The sequence below is a fragment of the Paralichthys olivaceus genome, chromosome 13 (genome assembly GCF_024713975.1).
Source record: "Paralichthys olivaceus isolate ysfri-2021 chromosome 13, ASM2471397v2, whole genome shotgun sequence".
In the NCBI taxonomy this organism is placed as follows: domain Eukaryota; kingdom Metazoa; phylum Chordata; class Actinopteri; order Pleuronectiformes; family Paralichthyidae; genus Paralichthys; species Paralichthys olivaceus.
The window spans coordinates 2,546,354-2,566,823 of record NC_091105.1 but is presented as its reverse complement, the minus strand read 5'-3'; the positions used below and the strand labels follow the sequence as shown (position 1 = coordinate 2,566,823).

Genomic DNA, 20,470 nt, shown 5'->3' with positions numbered 1-20,470 from the left:
TCACAATGATCACAAACTCTGCGTGGTGACCGACAGAAGGAGATCACAAACACGAGGAGCCAAACAAAAACTGTCCGTAGGGTGACTGGGCTCAGTGTTGGAGATGGGTTGAGGAGTTCAAACATCCCGAGGGAGCTCGGAGTAGAAGTGCTGCTGCTGCACATTGAAAGGGGACAGTTGAGGTTGGTACGTGTGTTTAGTCAGGAGGCCTCCACGGTGCCTTCTGTTGGAGGTTTACGGAACACGTCCAAGCGGAAGGTGACCCAGCAGCAGGGACTGCATGTTCCATCTAGCCTGGGAAATGCCTCAAAACGTGGCTGGAGGAACCTCCGCAACCCGAGTGGAAGGTGATAGATGGATGCATGAATGTCAAAAAGATTCACAAACCTTTTTTGGTGTAATCCAAAATAAATTTAAGACTCTGCAAAGGGGAGTAGCCTGTGCTACTGTGTTTTTGACACGTTTGCCTCACAGGTCCCAGACGGCACTGAACACTTTCACACGGACTCGCTGCAAGGCTTAAACATCGCCTCACTCCTGGCCGATGAAGCCGAGTGAGAGGCCGTGTATCTGAGATGAGAACAGTGCATCCAGTGGAAGGACCGGAGGACGGGTCGATAACCTGAGGAGAAAACACGAGGAAGAGGAGAAGATGGGGTGTTCCAGAGCGGAGGGAGATGCACTGTGATGCATTCGCTGACCTTTATTCCATTTGGGACCTCGTCTCTGAAAGGTGTCTGGAGGCTGTCACGACCAACCAACATTTGGCTGCAAGAGAAACATCCACCGACGACAGCGGCGGTAACACAAACTGTTCTGCCATCGGTGGAGCAGGATACCAGATACTTCTAAACAGAAAGCGTCTTCACTCAGAGCGTGTGCCGCGCTCCCTTTTGTTTTACACCTTGTCCAAACATTTCTCACACAGCTCATCTGAGTGCCCCCGCTCTGCTGTAAACGCACACGTGATGATTTAGGTCTGGAGACGACGCTCTGCACCAGAAACATCCATCCGTCCATCCATTCATCTTCACGGCTCCGCTGTTGCTTACTTCTGGGAATGTGCGAGTCCCTAAATCAGCAGCGAGGCCTCGTCTGCTGCGTCTGTGATGCAGTTGACTTGTTCCAGACGAACGTTTACAGTTCAAACCCTCGACATTGACTCTCCTATCGTCCAACTGGTGGATTTGAGTTTGCTCTCAACACATCTGTTGACGAGCTGGTCGGCACACAGATGTAGTTTGTTTTAAAAAGCGAGCGACATCAGAGACGGACCTGTTTAATGATTCAAACAGAAACCCTCGATTTAAACCCTCCTATGGCTCCATTTGACTTCACCATGGTGCTGTTCCACATCAGCGCTCATCAGAAAGCTCCTTTAAAACAGCATTAGAGGGTCGTTCCGTGAGTTTACATGTTCCTCACGCACGTTTAGTGAACCGCTGTCGAGAGCAGCAGGAACAGTGTGTGTGTGTGTGTGTGTGTTTGCAAAGCTTATCAGTCAGTGATATAACAGGTCGGCTTTTAACCTGAGATAAGAGAGATCATAAAAGTTAGCTCTCATTAAAAAAAGAAAATATACTGTGGCTCACAGCTGGTTTAAAACAAGATGGTGGTTTCTTTTAAAGAAATAAAGTGGGTCAGTTTCAGCTATTTTACTTTTTTTAATTTATTTTATTTACAATTTTAATCTTAGATTCCACGCAAACACAGTTTCCAGATCTGGATTCTATTTGAATGATGATCGTTCATTTGCAATCAGGGGCCCTGAATGTAATGCTCACCAGTGACTACACAGCTGGCATGTTGGTATCACAGCGCCCGTGTGTGTGAGTGTGTGTGTGTGTGTGTGTGCGTGTGCGTGCGTGCTGGAAGGCAGATCCATCTGAAACAAGCTGAAGCTTAATTTCCCCAGGCGCTCTCTGCTCCACGCAGAGCAGGGAGCCGATCTATACTAATGTACGTTCTCCTCCAGCTTTGGAAAAACAGAGTCTCAGCAATAACATTACTTTTTTATATGAATTGGGTGACACATCGTACTGATCCTTTAAAGACACGGTATCGGATCTTGTAATAGATTTGCATACTCGTCGATGCCTGACCCAAAATCTTCTTCTTATTTTGTTGAGGAGAGTGGGAGCGACTCTGGTTTGGTTGTTTTATTAATTGTCTCACTTATTAGAAATAAGAATTCAAGAATCAGCTGAACACAACTCTGTTCCTCTGACAGCAACGGCTCATCTTTTGGTTTTCTGAATTTAAATGTCATTATTTTACTGATTCATATTTTCAGTTTTGCGGGGACAGGTTGTCCAGCCCACGTTCAGTGTGGTTAACAAGAACATCTGTGATTAAACTCAGCCACTTTCATCTGGTGACTTAAAGCTACTGGATAATTACTGGTTGAGAAACCAATATGCAACCATGCAAGAGACGGCGCCGGAGGGGAGCAAAGATAAATCCGTATAATATCCCTCTGACCCTCGAGTGACATTTTACACTTGAGTGATTTTCTTCTGCTTTCAGTCAGTGGAAAAGAAACAGAGTGGTTCAATGGGCGGCCAGGATGTGAATCACCTGACATGGCGCCTGACAATGAGGAAACGGGGAGTAACAGCAGTGATGACCGAAGTGGGAAGGTCAGTCCAACATGGTGCATCCTGTAGGGAGGAGAGCGGAGGTTACTGCAGCTTATCAGTGGCAAGAGGCAGATGATGATGATGATGATGATGATGATGATGGATTTCCCAGAAGCAACTGTTGTGCAGCAGGAAGCTGCAGAGAAAAGCTGCTGGTGTGACCTGAGCAAAATCTGCTCCGTCATCCGAGGACACAGTGAAGAAAAACAGAACATAATTTATTTATATTGTTTATTAACACAACACAGCGGCCGCACAATCCATCCAACATTGTTTATCCAGAGCTGAGCTTTTCTCCAGACTTGACAGATAAAGAGATGAGACTGGTGATACAGTGGAAACGCTTCTTTTTTCATCCGCTCCACGACAGTTATAAATACGTTGACTGGCACAGCACTGAACTTCAGAGACGATGTTGGCTCATGTGATCTGACAGAGGTTTTAAAGTGAAGGGCACAGCATCGTGAGCACTGGGGGGGGGTTAACAAAGTTTTGATTCAATTAGCATCAAGTATACTCGCCCCAAAAAAATCCATTAAAACCCTTTAAGGCAGTTTAAATGTTACACATTACAGATTAAGGCTCAAGACTTCTCAGGTTTTAAACCGATTGCTAAATCGTTAAGTTATGACTTAGATGAATTAGTGTCTTCACAAAGGTGAAACAGGTGAAAGCTTCATGTTGCTGCTGCTACAAAGACCGTGGCAGATTTACCTGCTGAAGTTAAACATTAACTTTAGAATTAGAGAGATGGTTTATATTTATATTTAAACCGAGGCACACCTAGTTTGAAGAAGACTCCACTCTAATCTCTATTGAATGCACAGTAAGTGATGCGCTGCTGAACATTTGTCCAATTTCTTTCAGGCATGAAATATTATTTTAATCTTTAAATCTGTTCCGCAGGTTGAAACTAACGGTGGCTGCACTGATCTGGGTCTGAGCCAAACCTGAAGGGTTCCTGACTCTTCCACCGTGTTTCTTGGTAGTTTGATCTGAGTGTCCCTCGTTCAATAATTAGAAAACAGAAGTGTTTTCTAGTTTAAAATGTTAAATGAAGACACATTGACTGAATATCACACTGGAGCCCATGGTGGGGGGGGGGGGGGGGGGGGGGGGGGGGGCATGTTAAAACACAATACAGTGATGAGGCACAATTCAAACACAGCATAACTGTGGTTTAAAGACTGTCACCAGGACCGGTTCTGACGGTGACCTCCTTCCTTCTCCACCACCTCAAAAGACCTGAGTTTAGATTCTTACAAAGTGACTCATTCGACTTGCTGACGAGAGCGAATCTGTCCGAGCTAGTTCTGCACAGCGTTTCCTCAGACTTCATCTTAAAAAAACGCCGCATGTGGACGATCTGCACGAGACGAGATGAAACAGCGAATCCCACGAGTGTCGGGGGGGGGGGGGGAACAGGGGAAAAACATCTTTATACGATCAACAGCATAAACTACACATTTTGAAATGAAACCACAGTCTTTGCTTTTGTACACGACTTCCAGTTCAGACATGAAAGTTGCTTTCCTGAGCGATGCATTCAATCGTTCTGAAGACTGAACCAAAACAAGAACTGATGAACAAGGAATTAGATTTCAAACCTGCCAGACGGGTTTTTAAATGTGAGATTGGTTGGGAACGTATTGTACCTGGAAGAAAAACATTTTGGAAAAAAACAACAGACATATCGCTTCTGGCAGTTTTTATGATTTGCAAACATCTGAAAGTTACAGTGGAATTACTTTTTTGGTGAAATCCTCCGGAGCATAAAGTCAGTGTTGTTCTTTTTGCTCTTGAGGACGATGCCCTAAAAACTAAAAACCATTTCTGGATGAAATGCTGAAATATGAGAACGTCCCAACTGCTTCTGAGTGAATGTTCTGAACTTCCAGTCGTGGTTCCTTCTCATGCAGCTGCTGGTTGTGATTTTTGAGACGTTGCTGTTTGAATACATTCTCGTTCATTTCCTTCTGTGTCCACCGGGAAAACTAAAAAGAGGCCACTTTTATTAGTGACGACGCTCGTTATCAGATATCTACACACAGATAAAACTTTAGTTTCTTCACGGACATGTTTATATAGCTTTTATAAAATAAATCTTATATTTCCAAGTATACAATAATAAAATGATGCACTCTGCAGAAAAAAGGTAACAGGAAACTTCATATATATATACACATAGTATATGATACTATTTTGGCAGACAAGAAAATGGACAAGTTCATTATTGTAAACAACTCTTAACTCTCATTCATCACGTTTTCTTCTTTGTTTACTTCTTCCATTTCCTCCTGGTTCCGATCGCTCCCTCAGTCCTGTTACATTCATAGTTCCAGAAAATTGTGCTTTAAAAAAAATCTCCTTCACTTTCTGTCTCGTCTCCTCGTGTCGCACCCCCCCCCCCCTCTGTCGAACAGAGTACATGTGCTCTGTCTCTGTAGAAACGTCTCTATCTGTCACGGGGCTGGTAGTTGACTTTGCGCTCCCAGCTCAAACAGGAAATGAGTGACAGGGTCAGAAAGAAGAACGGAGGACAACGAGCGTCTGTGCTGAGACTGTAGATGAACAGATTTGAGTTTTCAGGGTGATTCAGCGTTCACACGACTTGTGCAGCATCAGATGTGAAGCCGTTGTTTAAAGAGAAAGACACCACAGGGTTTCCTCTGCTGTTACAGGACTTAGATGCAGAATCTAAAACACTCTGCTGAGAGTTCTCAACTGCTCTTCGTGGGTTATCGTCACCTGAATGTTGTCTCGTCTATCAGGGTTCAGAGAGTCCGTCTGTAGTGGGGACGTCAGGGTGTGGACATGTTTTCTCTGGGTAATAACCTTCTGACAACACCGGTGCAATTACGAGTCATTTTAAAAGAATGTACTTGAGTTGCTTTAACTGCCAGACTTCTGATAATAACATAAACAACCTCTAGTTTGCAGAGCTCTGCTGTGGCTCGATCACGTGGCCTGTGTGACACATTGACCCGTCTGCTGGTGAGGCTGTAGACCTTCAAAACATCCATAACGTTTTTACCATCCTTCGAAACCAAAGTTATATGTTTATAAAAATGAAACAGACGGAGTTTATCTTGCTTTATCTGGTGCCCAGCCGTGGGCGAGTTATGTAATCGGTATGATGCCCGAACGCCGCGTTAAAACCAGTATCAACCGACAACCGCAGCAACTCAAATCTACGGTGAGTCTGTTTATCAGACGTGCTTCATTAGTGCGGCTGAGCCTGCAGGAGTTTCTGAATGTTGCTGGGACGTGTTCTGCTGCAACAGAGGAAATTAATTCATTCGTAAAACAAGTTCTCACCATTTCGCAACGAAATTAAACACGGAGAAAATCTGTAAAACGGCCAAGAATTGCATCCTGTCACAGATGATGAGCTCATGTAGACTCAAGTGTGCAATCGACCCGCTACAGCATCTCAGTCAGCTGATGAGCGGTCACAGCGACACTGACACCAACAAGACGTTGCACTGTCAGATCGTTATGGGAGGAGGAGAAAATTGCAGTTCGCAGGAAGTCGGTACAAGTCTTTTTTCTAAAGGGGCGTACCGTGACCACTCAGGACAGAGCACTCCGTCACTGACATTCACTTTTTTTTCCAGCTTTCTTCTGACAAACTGTAAACGCACCTAAGTCCAGACACCCAGAGAAAACCCTGCGTCAGAACTACGCTGCAAGATTTAAGGTTGGAAATACTAAAGCAAATTTTCCCAAAACTCAACCTCAGACCTTTTGAAGATTTGAAGTTGGGTTGAAGTGGTGGTGGCATTTTATTTAGGATCACAAGGCAAAAGTCTGTAAGAGGTTACAGCTGTGCTTGGGATACAGGAATGTACTTGATGGAATGTGGAAAAACACTGGTGTGTGTGTGTGTGTGTGTGTGTGTGTGTGTGAGAGAGTAAGTGAGCGCTCATGAGTGTAGAGCAATGATGTCAGGTTAAAAACACAGACAGAGAGACAGAGGGAGCTGTGGGCTTTGAGCTCAGGAGGCAGGAACAGCCTAGAGGTCTGAACGTGGGTGTCAGGGGACCGCAGCGGGACTGTGGGACTTTAGTTGTCCTCACCAGTGAGCTCCTCCTCCACAGTGGCCTTCTCGGGGATGGCGTCAAGGCTACGTCTGCTCTTGGACTCGGAGCCAGAGGAGCCGCCCGCTGCTTTGCCTTTACTCAGGTTACAGGTGAGCACAGCATAGTGGATCTGCTTGAGGTTCTCCTGGACTTCACCCTTGGCATGCTTCAGTAAGTCGGCCTGGCCCTGGGGGGATAGAGCAAAGTGTCAGAGTGATGGCGGACAGAGAGCAGCGGCAGCCGCGTAGTAAGGCGTGCATTATGCAAATGTCGGGCATCGTGTCAAGGAACATCACGATGACGAGAAGGTGTTTGACCCAACTACTGACGAGGAGCGTCAGGAGCAGAGCTTTCTGTCCGGAGCCTCTTTTTACTGGGAAAAGGATCAAATGTCTTGCTCGACATGACACAATGAGCTTCCTAGTTATAATCACAACAACCCTACTTTCAGTTTACAGATATATAACATCTCCTGAAAGCCCGGAATCTGACATCAAATCATTGTACAACTGAAATGACTGCACATGTCAGTCAAGACCTTAAACGTAGGTTTATTAAAACAATAACGTGAACTCATCCTTTCCACAACAGAACACGACGTTGTGGAACTAATGCATTTGTCTCCACCGTTGAGGCAAAACAACACAAAGTTCCTCCCACTCAGCAACAAGGAATCAGTGAGCATTTACGCAGCGTCGGGGTGAATCAAGGTTTATCTCTGTAGTGCAGGCAGAACTTCACCGTCTTCATCTTAAATAATACTCTTATCTAACACCACGATCAGAAACTCTCCGTGTCCTATAACCTCTGTTCTTTTCCCGATTCGCAGCTCTTTTCGTTTCTGCTGCAGTCAGGAACCATTCTGCTGCACAGCCTCTAACAAGAGCTGTCACGTAACCAGAATAATGGTGAAAGGTTCATGAGAGAGAATCGCCCAAGGCCACTGACTCTGTGCTCTGACCTCGTCCGACCATCAGCGCGTCGCAGCGTTATGAGAAGTAACACATTTCAAATTACTGAGTGCTTTGTCGCAAACGTCAGAGCGGGCTCTAGAGTTCTGGCTGATTTGATTTGAAAATCCTCACCTTCAGGATGGTGATGTTCCACGTGAAGCTCTCCACCGCCTTGTGCAACTTCCTGCCCTTCAACCCCTCCTTCGTGGCCAAGTTGTGGAGGTTCTCGTGAAATTCCATCGCTGAAAGAGAAACAGGCACAAGATAAAAACGACGCGTGTGTCCCTATGGCCGGAGTTCACGGCGGTTTGCGAAACAGAAGCGCGGCGGCGAGGTGACGGGAGTCTGGGAGAAGTGACTGGGTGCTAGGCCTGTTGTTACTGTGAAGAAACACATTAGAGCCGAGACCCTGGCATGTACTGTCAACATTTCACAGTCGGCTGCTGCGGCAGACGTACACAGACTCCTCTCTCCCTGCTGCAGTATGAGAGTGGATCACAGGAGCTGTTGTTTGTAGGTGTCAGCTCTGAAAAGAACCAAGGTTTAAGTCTTTTTGATCCATTATTCACAGGAAAACGGATTTTGATTGATAACATCTATTCTTGTGACGAGCCTCTGTACAATAATTACAATCTACACAGCGTTACATTAATTTTTACTGTGCTGTCTGTCGACGTGACCTCCCACAGTACTTCATTAATTTGAAATCTATGTCCCGGAGCGAAATGTTCATGAGCGGCTGATCCCCAACAAGGTATTAATGGGCTGTCAGGGGGAGAGAGGAGTGAGCCAAAACCCGGTGAACCTGTTAAAAAAAAGGAGAGAAAGCAGAGACGCTTGATAAGTCACAGGAGGAGAAGAAAACTAAAAACTGAAGGGAGCACTGAGGCAGGATGAGAGAGTGAGTACATCGCACCGGAAACGGAGAGAAAAGTGGAGAGAAGCTGTGTAGGCAGACAGACATGACGTTCTTTCACTGTGGATTAGCATCAGGGCATCGAACAGAGGAGGGATTTGTCTCCTGAGGAGGTTTCCCACCTCCTCTCTTCCTCCCTCTTTCTTTTCTTCCCTTTCGCATGACTGAGTCTGAGCAAGGACATGTTTAATGTTGAGTGTTCTTCATAGCGATAGCACTGACAGCGGCAACAGGCAGCGCTGGCCTGCGAGGTAAATAAACCAAAGACAGAGCGCAGAGTTCCTGCTACGTACAAAGCTGCATGATACATGTCTGCACTGGGAACTACCCACGACGCGTTTGTTCGCTGGAAGCTCTGATATCTACAGTCTGTCCGGGGGCCCTGTTGGTACTGTTGCCATGGAAACATGGTGTGCACGTGAGGGAGAGAGAGAGAGATGGCGGTAAATCGTAATAGGTGTGGGATTGAGTTGTTGTACTGCCTCTCAGCTGAAGATATGAGTCTGTATACAGACCTCAGGCGAGAATCTCACCTCAAACAGCCGAGAGAATTTACGAACAGGTCGGACACGTTCGTCGTCTTTTGAGCCAGACATCACACCGCTGCACCCACAACACACACACACACACACTTAGGTTATTTCTTAGTTAATTTCCTGCGTTTTTTTAACCATCACGTAAAATTACGTCACTTCAATTTCACCATCTTTAAGTACAGAGCCGCTGCTGCTGCGCACGTGAACCGTGACTGTGCTGAAAATGGTGCACAGCTTCCTCTTTCTGTCACACGCACACACACACACACACACACACACACACACACTGGAGGTTGCCTAGCAACATTTTTTTGGAGTCCGGCAGGCAAGAAACGGGGGAAGCTCTTTCTTAGGAAGGCATTTCACTGTGATGTCTGTGAGGTAACGCTGCAGCCGTACAGTAAAGCCTGAGTCGTCTCACGGAGTGTAACAGCTCCGTTATAGCATCGCAGATTAAGATTAGCATAACCTGAATTATTGATTATTGATCGTTCTTTCAACAAGAGTTGAACTTATCTACTCACGCCACTGAATTTGAGAATCAGAACAAACATTTGAAAAGAAATGTGAAAATCAACGTCAAGTCTAAAACCTGAACAAGTTACATTTACAATTATGTATATGAACTCATATTTGATATGGTGAAATGAGTAGAAGCTCATTAATTGATAAAGAGCGTTTTGTTGAGCACAAATAGCTTAAAATTTGATGGTTCCAGCTTCGCAAATGTAAGAATTTGCTGCTCTTCTCGGTCTCACAACCTTCATATAATAATTTCAATAATCAGAAAAATTCCAAACGATGAATGAAAAGAAAATGGCGAGCAGATTATTAAAAAATGAAAAACTCTTGCAGCTGTAAAACTCTTTAATGCAGTGACCTACATAGTGAAGGAGCAAAGGCAGAGAACAAAGATCGCGTTGCACTGTTTGATCTCAGGGTATCCTCGTATCGAATGTGTTTCAACACGTGTAACACACATTCGCTCCTTGCTTTGGAAAAACCAGAAGCGTCCCCCCTGCTCGGCGTCGACACACCAACCATCGTGTGGCACTTGGCACGTAAGAGCGTCTTGTGTACTCATCTTATTAGTCTGCTCAGCCATCGAGCTGGACTGACTAATTGGAAGCGGAGTGAGTGTCGGGTGAGGGAAGTGACATCCGTGTTTGAGCTGCAAACACCTGACTGTGTTCTCTGACACTGTGTGTGTGTGTTTTTCCTTGGGGGGAGGGGAGTGAGCCCCTGTCTGAGCTGATGTGATGGATTATTCACAACTTTAATAGCTGTTGCTGCTGCAATGTTCCGCCTGCTGTAAAGGGGGAATTGGGTTTGTACTGACCCAGTTTCTTCACAACAGACAAGTGCATGAAACCACGTCACAGACACACACACACACACACAGACACACACACACACACACACACACACACACACACACACACACACACACACACACACACACACACACACACACACACACACACACACACACACACACACACACACACACACACACACACACACACACAGGCCACTGGATGAAAATGTGTCAGTTCAGGGTGAAAAATAAATCAATGTTCAAGCTCATCAGTTTTCCATCTGTTGTGTCCTACTTCACAATTGTTAGCCGTTGAAATTTGTCCGGCTGCTTTTAGGTAATAATCATGTGTGACGATGCTTCGAGCTTCACAGAGGAAGCTTCGGAATAAAAGGTTTGATTTTCCTTGTCTACACACATGGAGGAATAATTCACTCTGCGCCACAAATGATAGTTACATCAGATGTGGTTGTTTTTGTCTCAACATACTGGTTGTGAAAATAACCAGGATGTTTTTGAGACATTTTTAAGTGCAGTCTGACCATTATGGACTTTTTGGGGTAAAAACTTACCACTTCGATGTTATTGGTCAGTGAAAGGCTGATATCGACCAAGGTTTTATCAGCCAACAAGAAACTCTACTGTAGAAAACACCAAATAATCATTTGCCTCCTAAATTGTTTCTTTTGGCCGTTCTGGTTCACGCGTACATATTGGGTATTAGTGTTCTGTAGTATTGTGAATTCATTTTCAAAGAGGAAACAACGCAAAGTTGAAATTTAAAGTTGAAATATCTTTTTCTGTTATCAAATTCTTTTGTCAAACATTGCGGTGAAAATCTGATATCACAACAGGATGACTGATGAAGAAATGTAATTTTGTGAAGACGACCAGGTGATGAAACAGATAAAGATCTTATATCTCCTTCAGGCTGTGAATTATTTAAAAATAAATAATGTGAAGATGAGCAACAGGTAGAACTCGAGGCGGCACAATGCTCACTCGCTCTCTAAATAACACAACGTGGAATATTTATGTGTTGAGCCAAACGTTGCAAACTGAGCACACTGTAAATATTTTCATACTGTAGCTCTGCAAACTGTAAAACAGCCCGAGGCCTTTAAAATAGAATAGCAACGATGAGTGTAAAGGCTGGAGAAAATGAAAAGTGGTCATTATGGCACCGCTCACATCGCAGCCATTTAAAAACCAATGGGTTCAGACACTTTATCTGGTAACTGTTAAGGGCGGGAGCGTGGTGGACCAAAGACAAAAAACTGCAACAAGCCTTTGATTAAAAGACACAGTCCCGCCACTCTCTGATGTGACAAGACAATGGGCAATGAATATTTTATAAGTCGTCCATCTGGAAACCAATAAAGCTGAGCCACAGTAATGATGGTCCATCTTTGCTCTCTTCCACTCTCCCTGGGTGCTTCCACCAGTCTTACTCAGTGAGAAATTAGCTCACCATGTTACTTGATGGAATTCCTCACCACAAAGTGCTGCATTATGAAGCACATTAATCTCAAAATTGAATTATGTCCCGCTACCGGCTTTTACCCTCGTACACCACAGCACGTTTCATAAAACAAGAACCCGTCCCAGAACAAAGACGTGAGCACAACCGACACTGACCGCTGACAATAATGCAATCAGTATTTTACCTCTTGAGACTGTCTGTGTGCAGATTCTTGACTCCAGCGGAGCTTCACTGATGAGCAGCCAATCAAACTGTGCTTCTCAGAACTGCTGAGTGGATTGACTTTATCCCTGACCGCATCATATTAACATGCGGGGGCTGAATAAAGATATTAAAGGAGACACATAGATAGTTGTTGAAATGCCCCTTTGATAATTTGGCCGATACTTCATCATGTGACATTTTTATATGTATATATGCTTTGTTGACATAAATTGCCAGATGAGGGTGTGACTGGTATTGTGTGTTTTGTGGAAAAAGCAATTGAGCACTACCGTCTGTTAGCTTTGACGTTCTCCAGTCCACTCATCTCTGAACCTTGAACCAAACCTTGGGATTAAAACACAGCACAGTGGGGCTGCTGCTGCTGCTGCTGCCGGTGTGAATCGCAGCCTCACAGAGCTGGATCACAAATTCAAACATGAACTAAATGAAATTCCACTTGTGCAAGTAAGTATCATCAGTTCTACACAATTTCAAATGGATTTTTTTGGGTCTTGTAGCGTTGGGGAGACGAAGGAGCCGCAGGCAAACATTCAGCGGCAGGTTAATACCTCCAGGAAACCCAGGCTTTTATGGTTTCTCTCTTCTCTCATCTCTTACCTGCTTTTTGCGTTTGTAGAATTCTGTCATATACCCCCTCAGAGGTCTCCAGGAGAGCCCGGCTGGTTTGGATCACCTGAAGGCAGACAAACATATTGTTCACATTTGCATTCATTTTCCACATCAGCAAAGGTGGCGTTCCACAACAAAGCAGGGAGCAGTCTCGGTCTGCTGGCCGGCTGTTTTTTATCCAGGGAGGGCTCTGAAAAACAAGCTGTTATTAAACGCGCACTTGTGGGCAAGGTCGCTTAATTGCATTTTTGAAAGCAGGAGACACAAGCAATTAGGATGTTAACCTTTTCTTGCCAAATAGGAAGTGTCCTATCTTCAGGAGAAAAATAAAAAGTCAGTCCTGGTGCTTGTTTTGCAAAGCTTCTGTGCAGATTATCAAAGTTGTTTGATTATGATGGTGAGTAAAACGTTGAACCTAAGAGGCACAAAGCCTTATGAGCCACAACACTGCTGTGTTATCTGCGAAACAGCAGCTGTGAATGATGCTAAGTTTAGCTCCTCTGGTGTTATGTTCGGCCTTAATTGAGTGCACAATCTCCTCTGACTTGCAAACTGTTAAAACTCTCATGGTGGCCGTTAGAGCAGACTCAAAGGCTTCGGCAATCCATTTATTATATCCAGACACCGCATCCTCCCACGCTGCGCCAAAAAAAAACCCACTCTGGTTTTTCAGTGGCGTTTCAGGAGGTTAATGATGCATGTGTAGCCTTTCACAGACAGGTGAAAAAGCCTGGAGTGAACACGGTGCAAACCATCTGGATCTTTCTCCCGGAGCTTAATTGTCTCATCTGAAGGAGATGATATTCAGTTAATGCATGTTTGGCATCCGGGCCTTTTTGTGTTTGCAGCGTTGTTGTAATTGACATGTACATTTACTCGTAAGTGCCTTAAGTGCACTGCAAGGTTGTGCCACGCAGCCAAGGCCGCCCAGCTCAGCTGCCAAGAGGAAAAGGAAAAACTCCATTTTTACTTCAGCTCGGTTTAAAAAAGCCACCGTGTGAAAAAGAGCAGTGGTCTACATCGTGCCTGTGAGATCGATCGGAGCACGCCAGCTCTGTGGCTGACCACCAGGAAAAGAACGAGTAGCGAGTGGTGTCGAAGGAAGTGTGGAGGGCAAAAGAGAAAATGGAAACTTTGTTTACTAACAAAAGTGAAAGAGTTAGTAACGTCCTCATATTACTTGAGTGGAGAAGATGAGTTTTACTAAAGGATAAGTGCTGAGGATTTATTTGGGCTGGATAATAAAACAATTATCACGATATAATTTACATGAATAGTAATATAAATTGACTTATAATTTGATTTATTGTGATAATTACTACCTGTAGGTTTGAGGCTCGTTCACGAGGATGATTGATTTTGTTCTTTACATTAAATCTGTGGACAATAAGAAAAATGTAGAATTATCCCTTAGGAGCTATTGTGGAAGGATGATAATTTAAATGTCCTCTCGTAAATTCCACTGAATACTTTGTCATGACATGAAAAGGTGAAAACATTTTCTAGAGACAACATAAACATCCCGTCTGTTCTTTCTCAAAAGGGACGATGACATAAGAGTCCATCCCCTCATGTCGTGTGCTTCACGGGGGGGACAGACACAGTCTCACAAACCCATGAGGTGAATCACCATGTTATGCTACAAGCGCTCATGACTAAGTGATTGTGGCTGTTGGTGCCACTCTGCAGCTGCAGTGGGGGCACTTTGAGCTGTCGCACATGCTGTGATTACTTCCCTGATGGGCGAAGAAATTACGGCCCTGGTGGCAGACGAAGCATCTCATTTAGAAGGCACAATCTAACGTAGGTGGGTGGACTGTGCCCCATTTTCACACTAAAGACTACCTACTGTAAATGCTAGTATGTTAAGTTGTATTATTATCGTCACTAGCAGCATTGAAGGAAAAGCACCAGGATGCTCATTTATTTTTAAGACGATGAGTAATTCCATTCTGCAGTGGACCATTAAAAACTATAAGAATGCATTATTTAACACGACAGACTGTAGCTATGTGCTGGAAATGTGCAGATGAATAATAGTACAACGCAGAACTGAGACACATCCACAGTTTTTCAGATGTTTTCAAACACCACTGGAAAAAATAAATATGGATTATTGCCATGTGAAGAAATGACTCACACATGGGTTTCATTATCTCCATGGATCAGCATCTCAGAGATGTCATATTTTCTCCATCTATCAACTGTGGCCTCAGTTCCTCTGCTGTGAACAAACACAGAAATCGGACCCTATTATCGAAGACCATAACTGTCATCGTGCTAAATCTCTCTTTTCCTGCACATAAGTGGCCGGGAACCGAGACCCAGATTCTATTTTTGCCAATTAGGAAGTTTAAGCCTCGTTACTCCCAGGGGTGGATTTTGACACAGTGCCTGGATTTCTGATTTTATTGTCCCATACATTATTTACAACTCTTTAAGTTTTCCTCCCCTCATTTCATTTGTGCCTCTGTGGTTGTCAGCTCCCCGTCTCTTCTGGCACTCTGCTGATGATCAAGGCCTGCAGCCTCACACCACTTAAGCCCTTGCTCTTAATTTATTCGACTTTGGTCCCAGAACACCCGTCATTTTCTCCTTTCTTCCCCCTCCAACTAAATTTTCCAGCTACTCTTTCCATCAGGGCCAATTACCGAGCCCTCCACTCCTGAGTCTGAACTGAGCAGAGGGGTCACCTTAATTTGTCTGCGTCTTGAGTCTTTTCAGCATCTTCCCCCTTTTCTGATGCTCATCTCTGAGGGGGATGAAGAGTGTTATAAAAATAACTCTGCTGGGTGTAGATAGAAATTCATTGTGTTTCTGTTGCCCCTTCTCATACAATTTCTACATCTGGAGTTTATTAAACTATTTAAATAACACATGTATGTGTCAGTCCATTGCAAATGTGTAAAACTAAATATTTTATATAATGTGTCCTCATTGATACCAACTGCATAGTAAATGTCTGACACAAAAAAAACAACACTGAGTGAACATACTACTCTGTTATTCCAGGAAATAGTCTGGAAACATAATGCTGCAACCAACAGGATGTAAATATCTGATAAAGAATGAATCACTGGATGTAAGTCCTTCACTTGTGGCTCCACTTTGTCGGTGGATTTCAGCCTTTTGCTTGAAACGCTGCTTGACTTGCTCACAGTGAGAATCAGGGTCAGAGAACAGGATGTGTTGAGGATAATGGCATTGTCTGGGAATAGCATCAATGGCATGTTGCATAACTTGCGAATATTGACTTTATTACTTAACTCAGCTCTGGCCCCGTTACCTAACCATCACCGGGTGCCCCCATTAAGACCAGTGAAGCTAAGGTATTGATTTAACTGGAGAAGCTGGTTTGGTAGGATTGGATTTTATTCCGACTGACCAGTGGTTCTTTTACTCTTCCAAGAGTCGTTACTCTGCCGACGGAGAGACAAACTCCTGACGGCCACTTACCATGTCATAGGTGGTGACGACTTTCTTAAGGACCTCTGGCAACAGGCCTTGGGGTTCCAATTCAGGGTACTGGTCAGTGAGGTTGAACAGCAGAAGGGGATTGATGTCGGGTCCAGCCAATCGAGGGGACAAGGCCAGAATGCACTGCTTCAGGTTAGCCACAGCTGAAAGGCCACACAGCTCTTTAAAGGACACTATGGCATTCTGCAGAGAGACGAGAGAAGTTAGAGCTGGGCCTGCATGTAGTTATACTGGTTTATACTCACATGCCAATAAAAACAAATGTCTGATGCCATAACCATCAGTTACAGTCTGAAGAGGGTGTAACTTAATATTCCATGTTACTTATGTCTGGCATCGATCTAAATAAAACATATAATCATTATCCCAAAGAGTAAGACGCTGTCAGAGGAAGTGACCGCAAGTTCACTAATTACCTGTGAGAAGTTTCATTTTTGTTCGCCACTCAAACACTCAAACCAACTGGACCAGTGTCACAAGGAAATGGAAAACACACAGACACACACACACACACACACAAATCCTAACCTTCCTGTGAAAGGCCAAATTTAAACCCAACACAAACAACCGAAGGGACAAACTGTGGCAGGACGGCCGGGATGTGTTATATTCTCAAGGCCAGTGGCTTATTATCACACAATGACTGCAATATAAACAAGCAACCAAAAATAAATCCCAATACAATGCCTGGAGAGACACAACATGAGACCAACCACAGAGTGTTGTGAGACTCCTGTAAAGTATTTCTCACAAAATCTTGCACGGACCGAACTTGTTCCATGTCAGAGAAAGGACGTTCCCGGTGACACTGGGTTTGTGTGGATTAGGGTGTTGTGGTTAAAGCTAAAGGACATTTTCATCATCTGCACTTTAACATGATTATTCTTGACCTCTTCCGTTCTGCTGTAACTGTTTCCAATTTAAACTGTAGAAGTTATTGAAATCTATTACATTCCATTAAAACAACACAACTTGTCTGAATATGTTTCGAGTGTTGCACAACACATGACGTTTGAATTGAATCTTATTCAGTCAAGCGTGTTGGCTGTGTTTCTTTCGAAGGAGGAAGCCTTTTTTTTTTTTTTTTTTTAAAGCTCAAAATACTTTGTGGCAAATACGGTTATAATCTTACTTCTTCTATTCTTTAGGAGAAAAACATTCTCACGTAAGAAGATATGGGAGGGGGGGGGGGGGGGGGGGTGTCAGTTCATAAAGGTGTATCAATGGTGAGAACATATATGAAGTTAATTTCTTACCTGCATGTTTTCTCTGAGGTCTGTTGCCTCCCTAAGTGGCAGAATGGCTGTTTTGAAGACATCATCCACAGCCTTGATCAATAGCACTCTCATGCTGGCATACTCTCTACTCCTCTTGCCCTTTCGTACAGACAGTCCCCTTTTGTGTGGTTTACCGCCTCCTCTTCGATTAGTTATGGCCACATGAACAAACAACAAGGTGTGTGGCAGAACTTCCCCCGTCAGAGACTGTAGCGGTATATGGCGGAAACCTGGCTGGAGACACTCAAAAGGTATTGTATATTGGCCGATGAATTCATCCCCGATGTAGTCATCATCTAGCACCACGAAGCGCACCATTGCCAGCTCTGGGAGGTTTATCTGAAACTCAAAGCTCTCGTCGAACAGAGGGTTGTCCCCATTCTGGTTGACTGTTTTAGTCCTTTGCTCAGCACAGTCAGCAGGGATGCCATGTATTTCCACATAAACGTAGGGGTCTACTACGTCTCCTTTGGCACCGGAGCCTTTGGGTTTAGGGAAGTTTTGTCCACTGATGATCTTGATGTGCAAGAGCTGTGGAGAAACACCAGGTACAGAATCTTTAGTGTTGGCACTAAAATATGACACCTGCTCCCTCATGATCGCTGGACGCAGCACGTAGCCGCAGTTCCCATTCTGACGGAACCAGCCAATGTTTAAATCCATCATCAGGCCCGGAGTCTGGTAGTTCATTGCCACAATCTGGCAACCACACTTCCAGAAATCTTGTGGATTCATGTTGCTGGAGTCGATCCGCATGGGGCTGGGGTACACCCGTGCCAGGAACTTCTTGTTATAGTTGACAAAGTCACCAGGGAAGTCACTTGCATGGCGACTAGCAAAGACCTCATTGAAAGAGCAGAGCTCCCAGTGCTTCTGACTCTGGAAGGACGTTGGGAAGTCTCTGAACTCCACAGACTTACACAAGGTCACCAGGTCAGAGAGGTCCTTAGACAGCTGGAATTTCTTGGGTGCGATCGTCTGTTGTTCCGCAGACTCAATGCTCATCCTTTGAGACATCTCCGCCCCCTCGTCCTCATCTGTCACCTCACCTTCTGAAGCAGTGCAGTTCGTACTCAGTTTCTTCCCCTTCAGCAGGATCTTTCCCTTCAGTTCAGAGGGAGAAGGGAGGTAACAGTCCTCGGGTTTTGGAGGATCCAATATGATCTTGTCTCCAAGGATCTTCTTCAGGTGCTGAAACATGACTCTCTGTTGCTTTAAGGAGCAGTGGTTTTCTAAACACAACATCAGTGGAAACTCAGATGCAACGAAGGCATACTTGTTGATGACGTCAATGACGCTGCGAAAAACTATCTGTGACGTCATTGTGTGGCCGGTGTAAATAACGGGCTCATTATCAGGCCCATCCCATACGTCCAGCTCTACGCTGCGGCAGCCCATCTTTAGAGCGCGGATGTACCCCGTCACATCTGAGGGACCTCTGAACTGATCTTCTATCAGGTATGTGTTGTGGGATGCATTGATGTAATAGTGGGACAGGGGCTGGTTCATGTCCTGGCACACAGTTTTCTGTTCCGGGTCAAATATATGGCACTCTGGCGACATAACATAGTTGGTGAAGCCATCGAGAGAGAGCCAGCCCTTGAGCTGACCCTCTTTAGATGGTTCATATTTCTGAATCACCTCCAAGCTGATGTCTTCACTTACTTGAGCCATACCCTGCTCTGCCTCTAGAAATATCATCAAGTCCTTGGTATCCAGAAATTCTTTGTTGCTGGAGAACTGAACAAAGAGAAAATAAATTTCTGGTCTGGTGCAAAGATCATGAAAGACCTCGATGAACTCGTCTTTTGTCACATCGGAGCCTGGTTTGTCTTTAGCTTTCTGAAGTTCCTTAAACTTCAGTTCTATTTTGACATTTTTAAGTCCTGGGTTCAGCTTTTTGACGAGCTGCACAGCGGTACATATTGTGATTTGTTTGCTGTTGTTACGGTCAGCCTCATCAAAAAGTTCCCCTAACCACGACGAGCGCATGTTGTTCTGACTGCTCTCTATCATATTTAGCGTGTGTTTCCCATAGGAGATGAGGTACCTCAGTCCTGTTACCCATATGTTGGCTACATCTGCTGTGTTTGCCACCAAGTCCAGGGACTCGTAGTTCTCCCCAAAGATGACTGAGAAAGCACAGTCCTCTGATATCTGATCATAGGTTCCATTAGTTCGAAAAGTGTCTGTATTTTTCCCTGTCCGAACCTCCTTGATGGATTTCACATCAATTTTGGCCTTTTCTGATTCCTTCTTTGAGGGCTCCCATCTCAAAGACTGCATGTCGGCATCGAGGAGAAAGTAGCGGTGGTAAATGCGTGAATTGGATCGCACTTTCTTCAGCTCAGAGCCATCCACCATAGCATTGATGCAGTCACTTGCACTGCTTATTTTCTTCTCGGTAGGCATGCTGCTGAATGATACAGTCTTCTTTCTTTCTTTGCGCTGTCTCGAGCCGTCCTGCAAAGACACAGTAGAACATTTTCTGTAAATAAAAATCTCAGAAACAGAATAGGTCTTGGGATTTATCAGATTAAACATTACTCGTTAAAATGTATTTACACAAAATAATATAGATGTATTATCTTTTCAGTTGTACAGAATCAGTTTTCTGAAAGGGTTTTGCCTGTTATTCGCGTCTCATCATTAATTAAACTAAATTAAAGTCTATTATGATGTTTGACGCCCGTTAACATTCTTAGTATGTTCAATATTTCAAGGGTGAAAAGAGGAACATGAATTCTTGCCATGTCACTTCAAATTTCTCCACAATGATTTGACTTCTGGCAAAAGGCCCATAGGTATGACAGTTGGCAACATAAAAAAAGCCAGACACTTGCCTATACTACAGAATAACACAGCCCAACCCAACATGTTGTCTGCTCTGATACAGTTTCCATGTTCAGTCCTTCCTTCCTGCCCCCCCCCCCCCCCCCTTTGTTCGGTCTGAGC

General features: G+C 44.4%; 1 protein-coding gene across 3 annotated transcripts in view; it reads right to left on the bottom strand.

Moving 5' to 3' along the window:
* Positions 1–4,332: 4,332 nt before the first annotated feature.
* Positions 4,333–20,470, bottom strand: part of LOC109640797 (inactive phospholipase C-like protein 2) — a 29,214-nt gene continuing 13,076 nt past the window's right edge. For 2 of the 3 annotated variants that reach the window (XM_020104978.2, XM_069537553.1), the window contains exons 3-7: positions 17,495–19,978; positions 16,218–16,421; positions 12,750–12,825; positions 7,807–7,916; positions 4,333–6,908 (exon numbers count right to left, since the gene is read on the bottom strand). In XM_020104978.2, the coding sequence (XP_019960537.2) occupies positions 6,705–6,908; positions 7,807–7,916; positions 12,750–12,825; positions 16,218–16,421; positions 17,495–19,978 (3,078 nt within the window). In that variant the 3' untranslated portion in view covers positions 4,333–6,704. Of the gene's footprint in view, positions 6,909–7,806; positions 7,917–12,749; positions 12,826–16,217; positions 16,422–16,446; positions 17,309–17,356; positions 19,979–20,470 lie in introns of those variants that run through there. The other variant, XR_011245907.1, reaches the window with a different exon arrangement.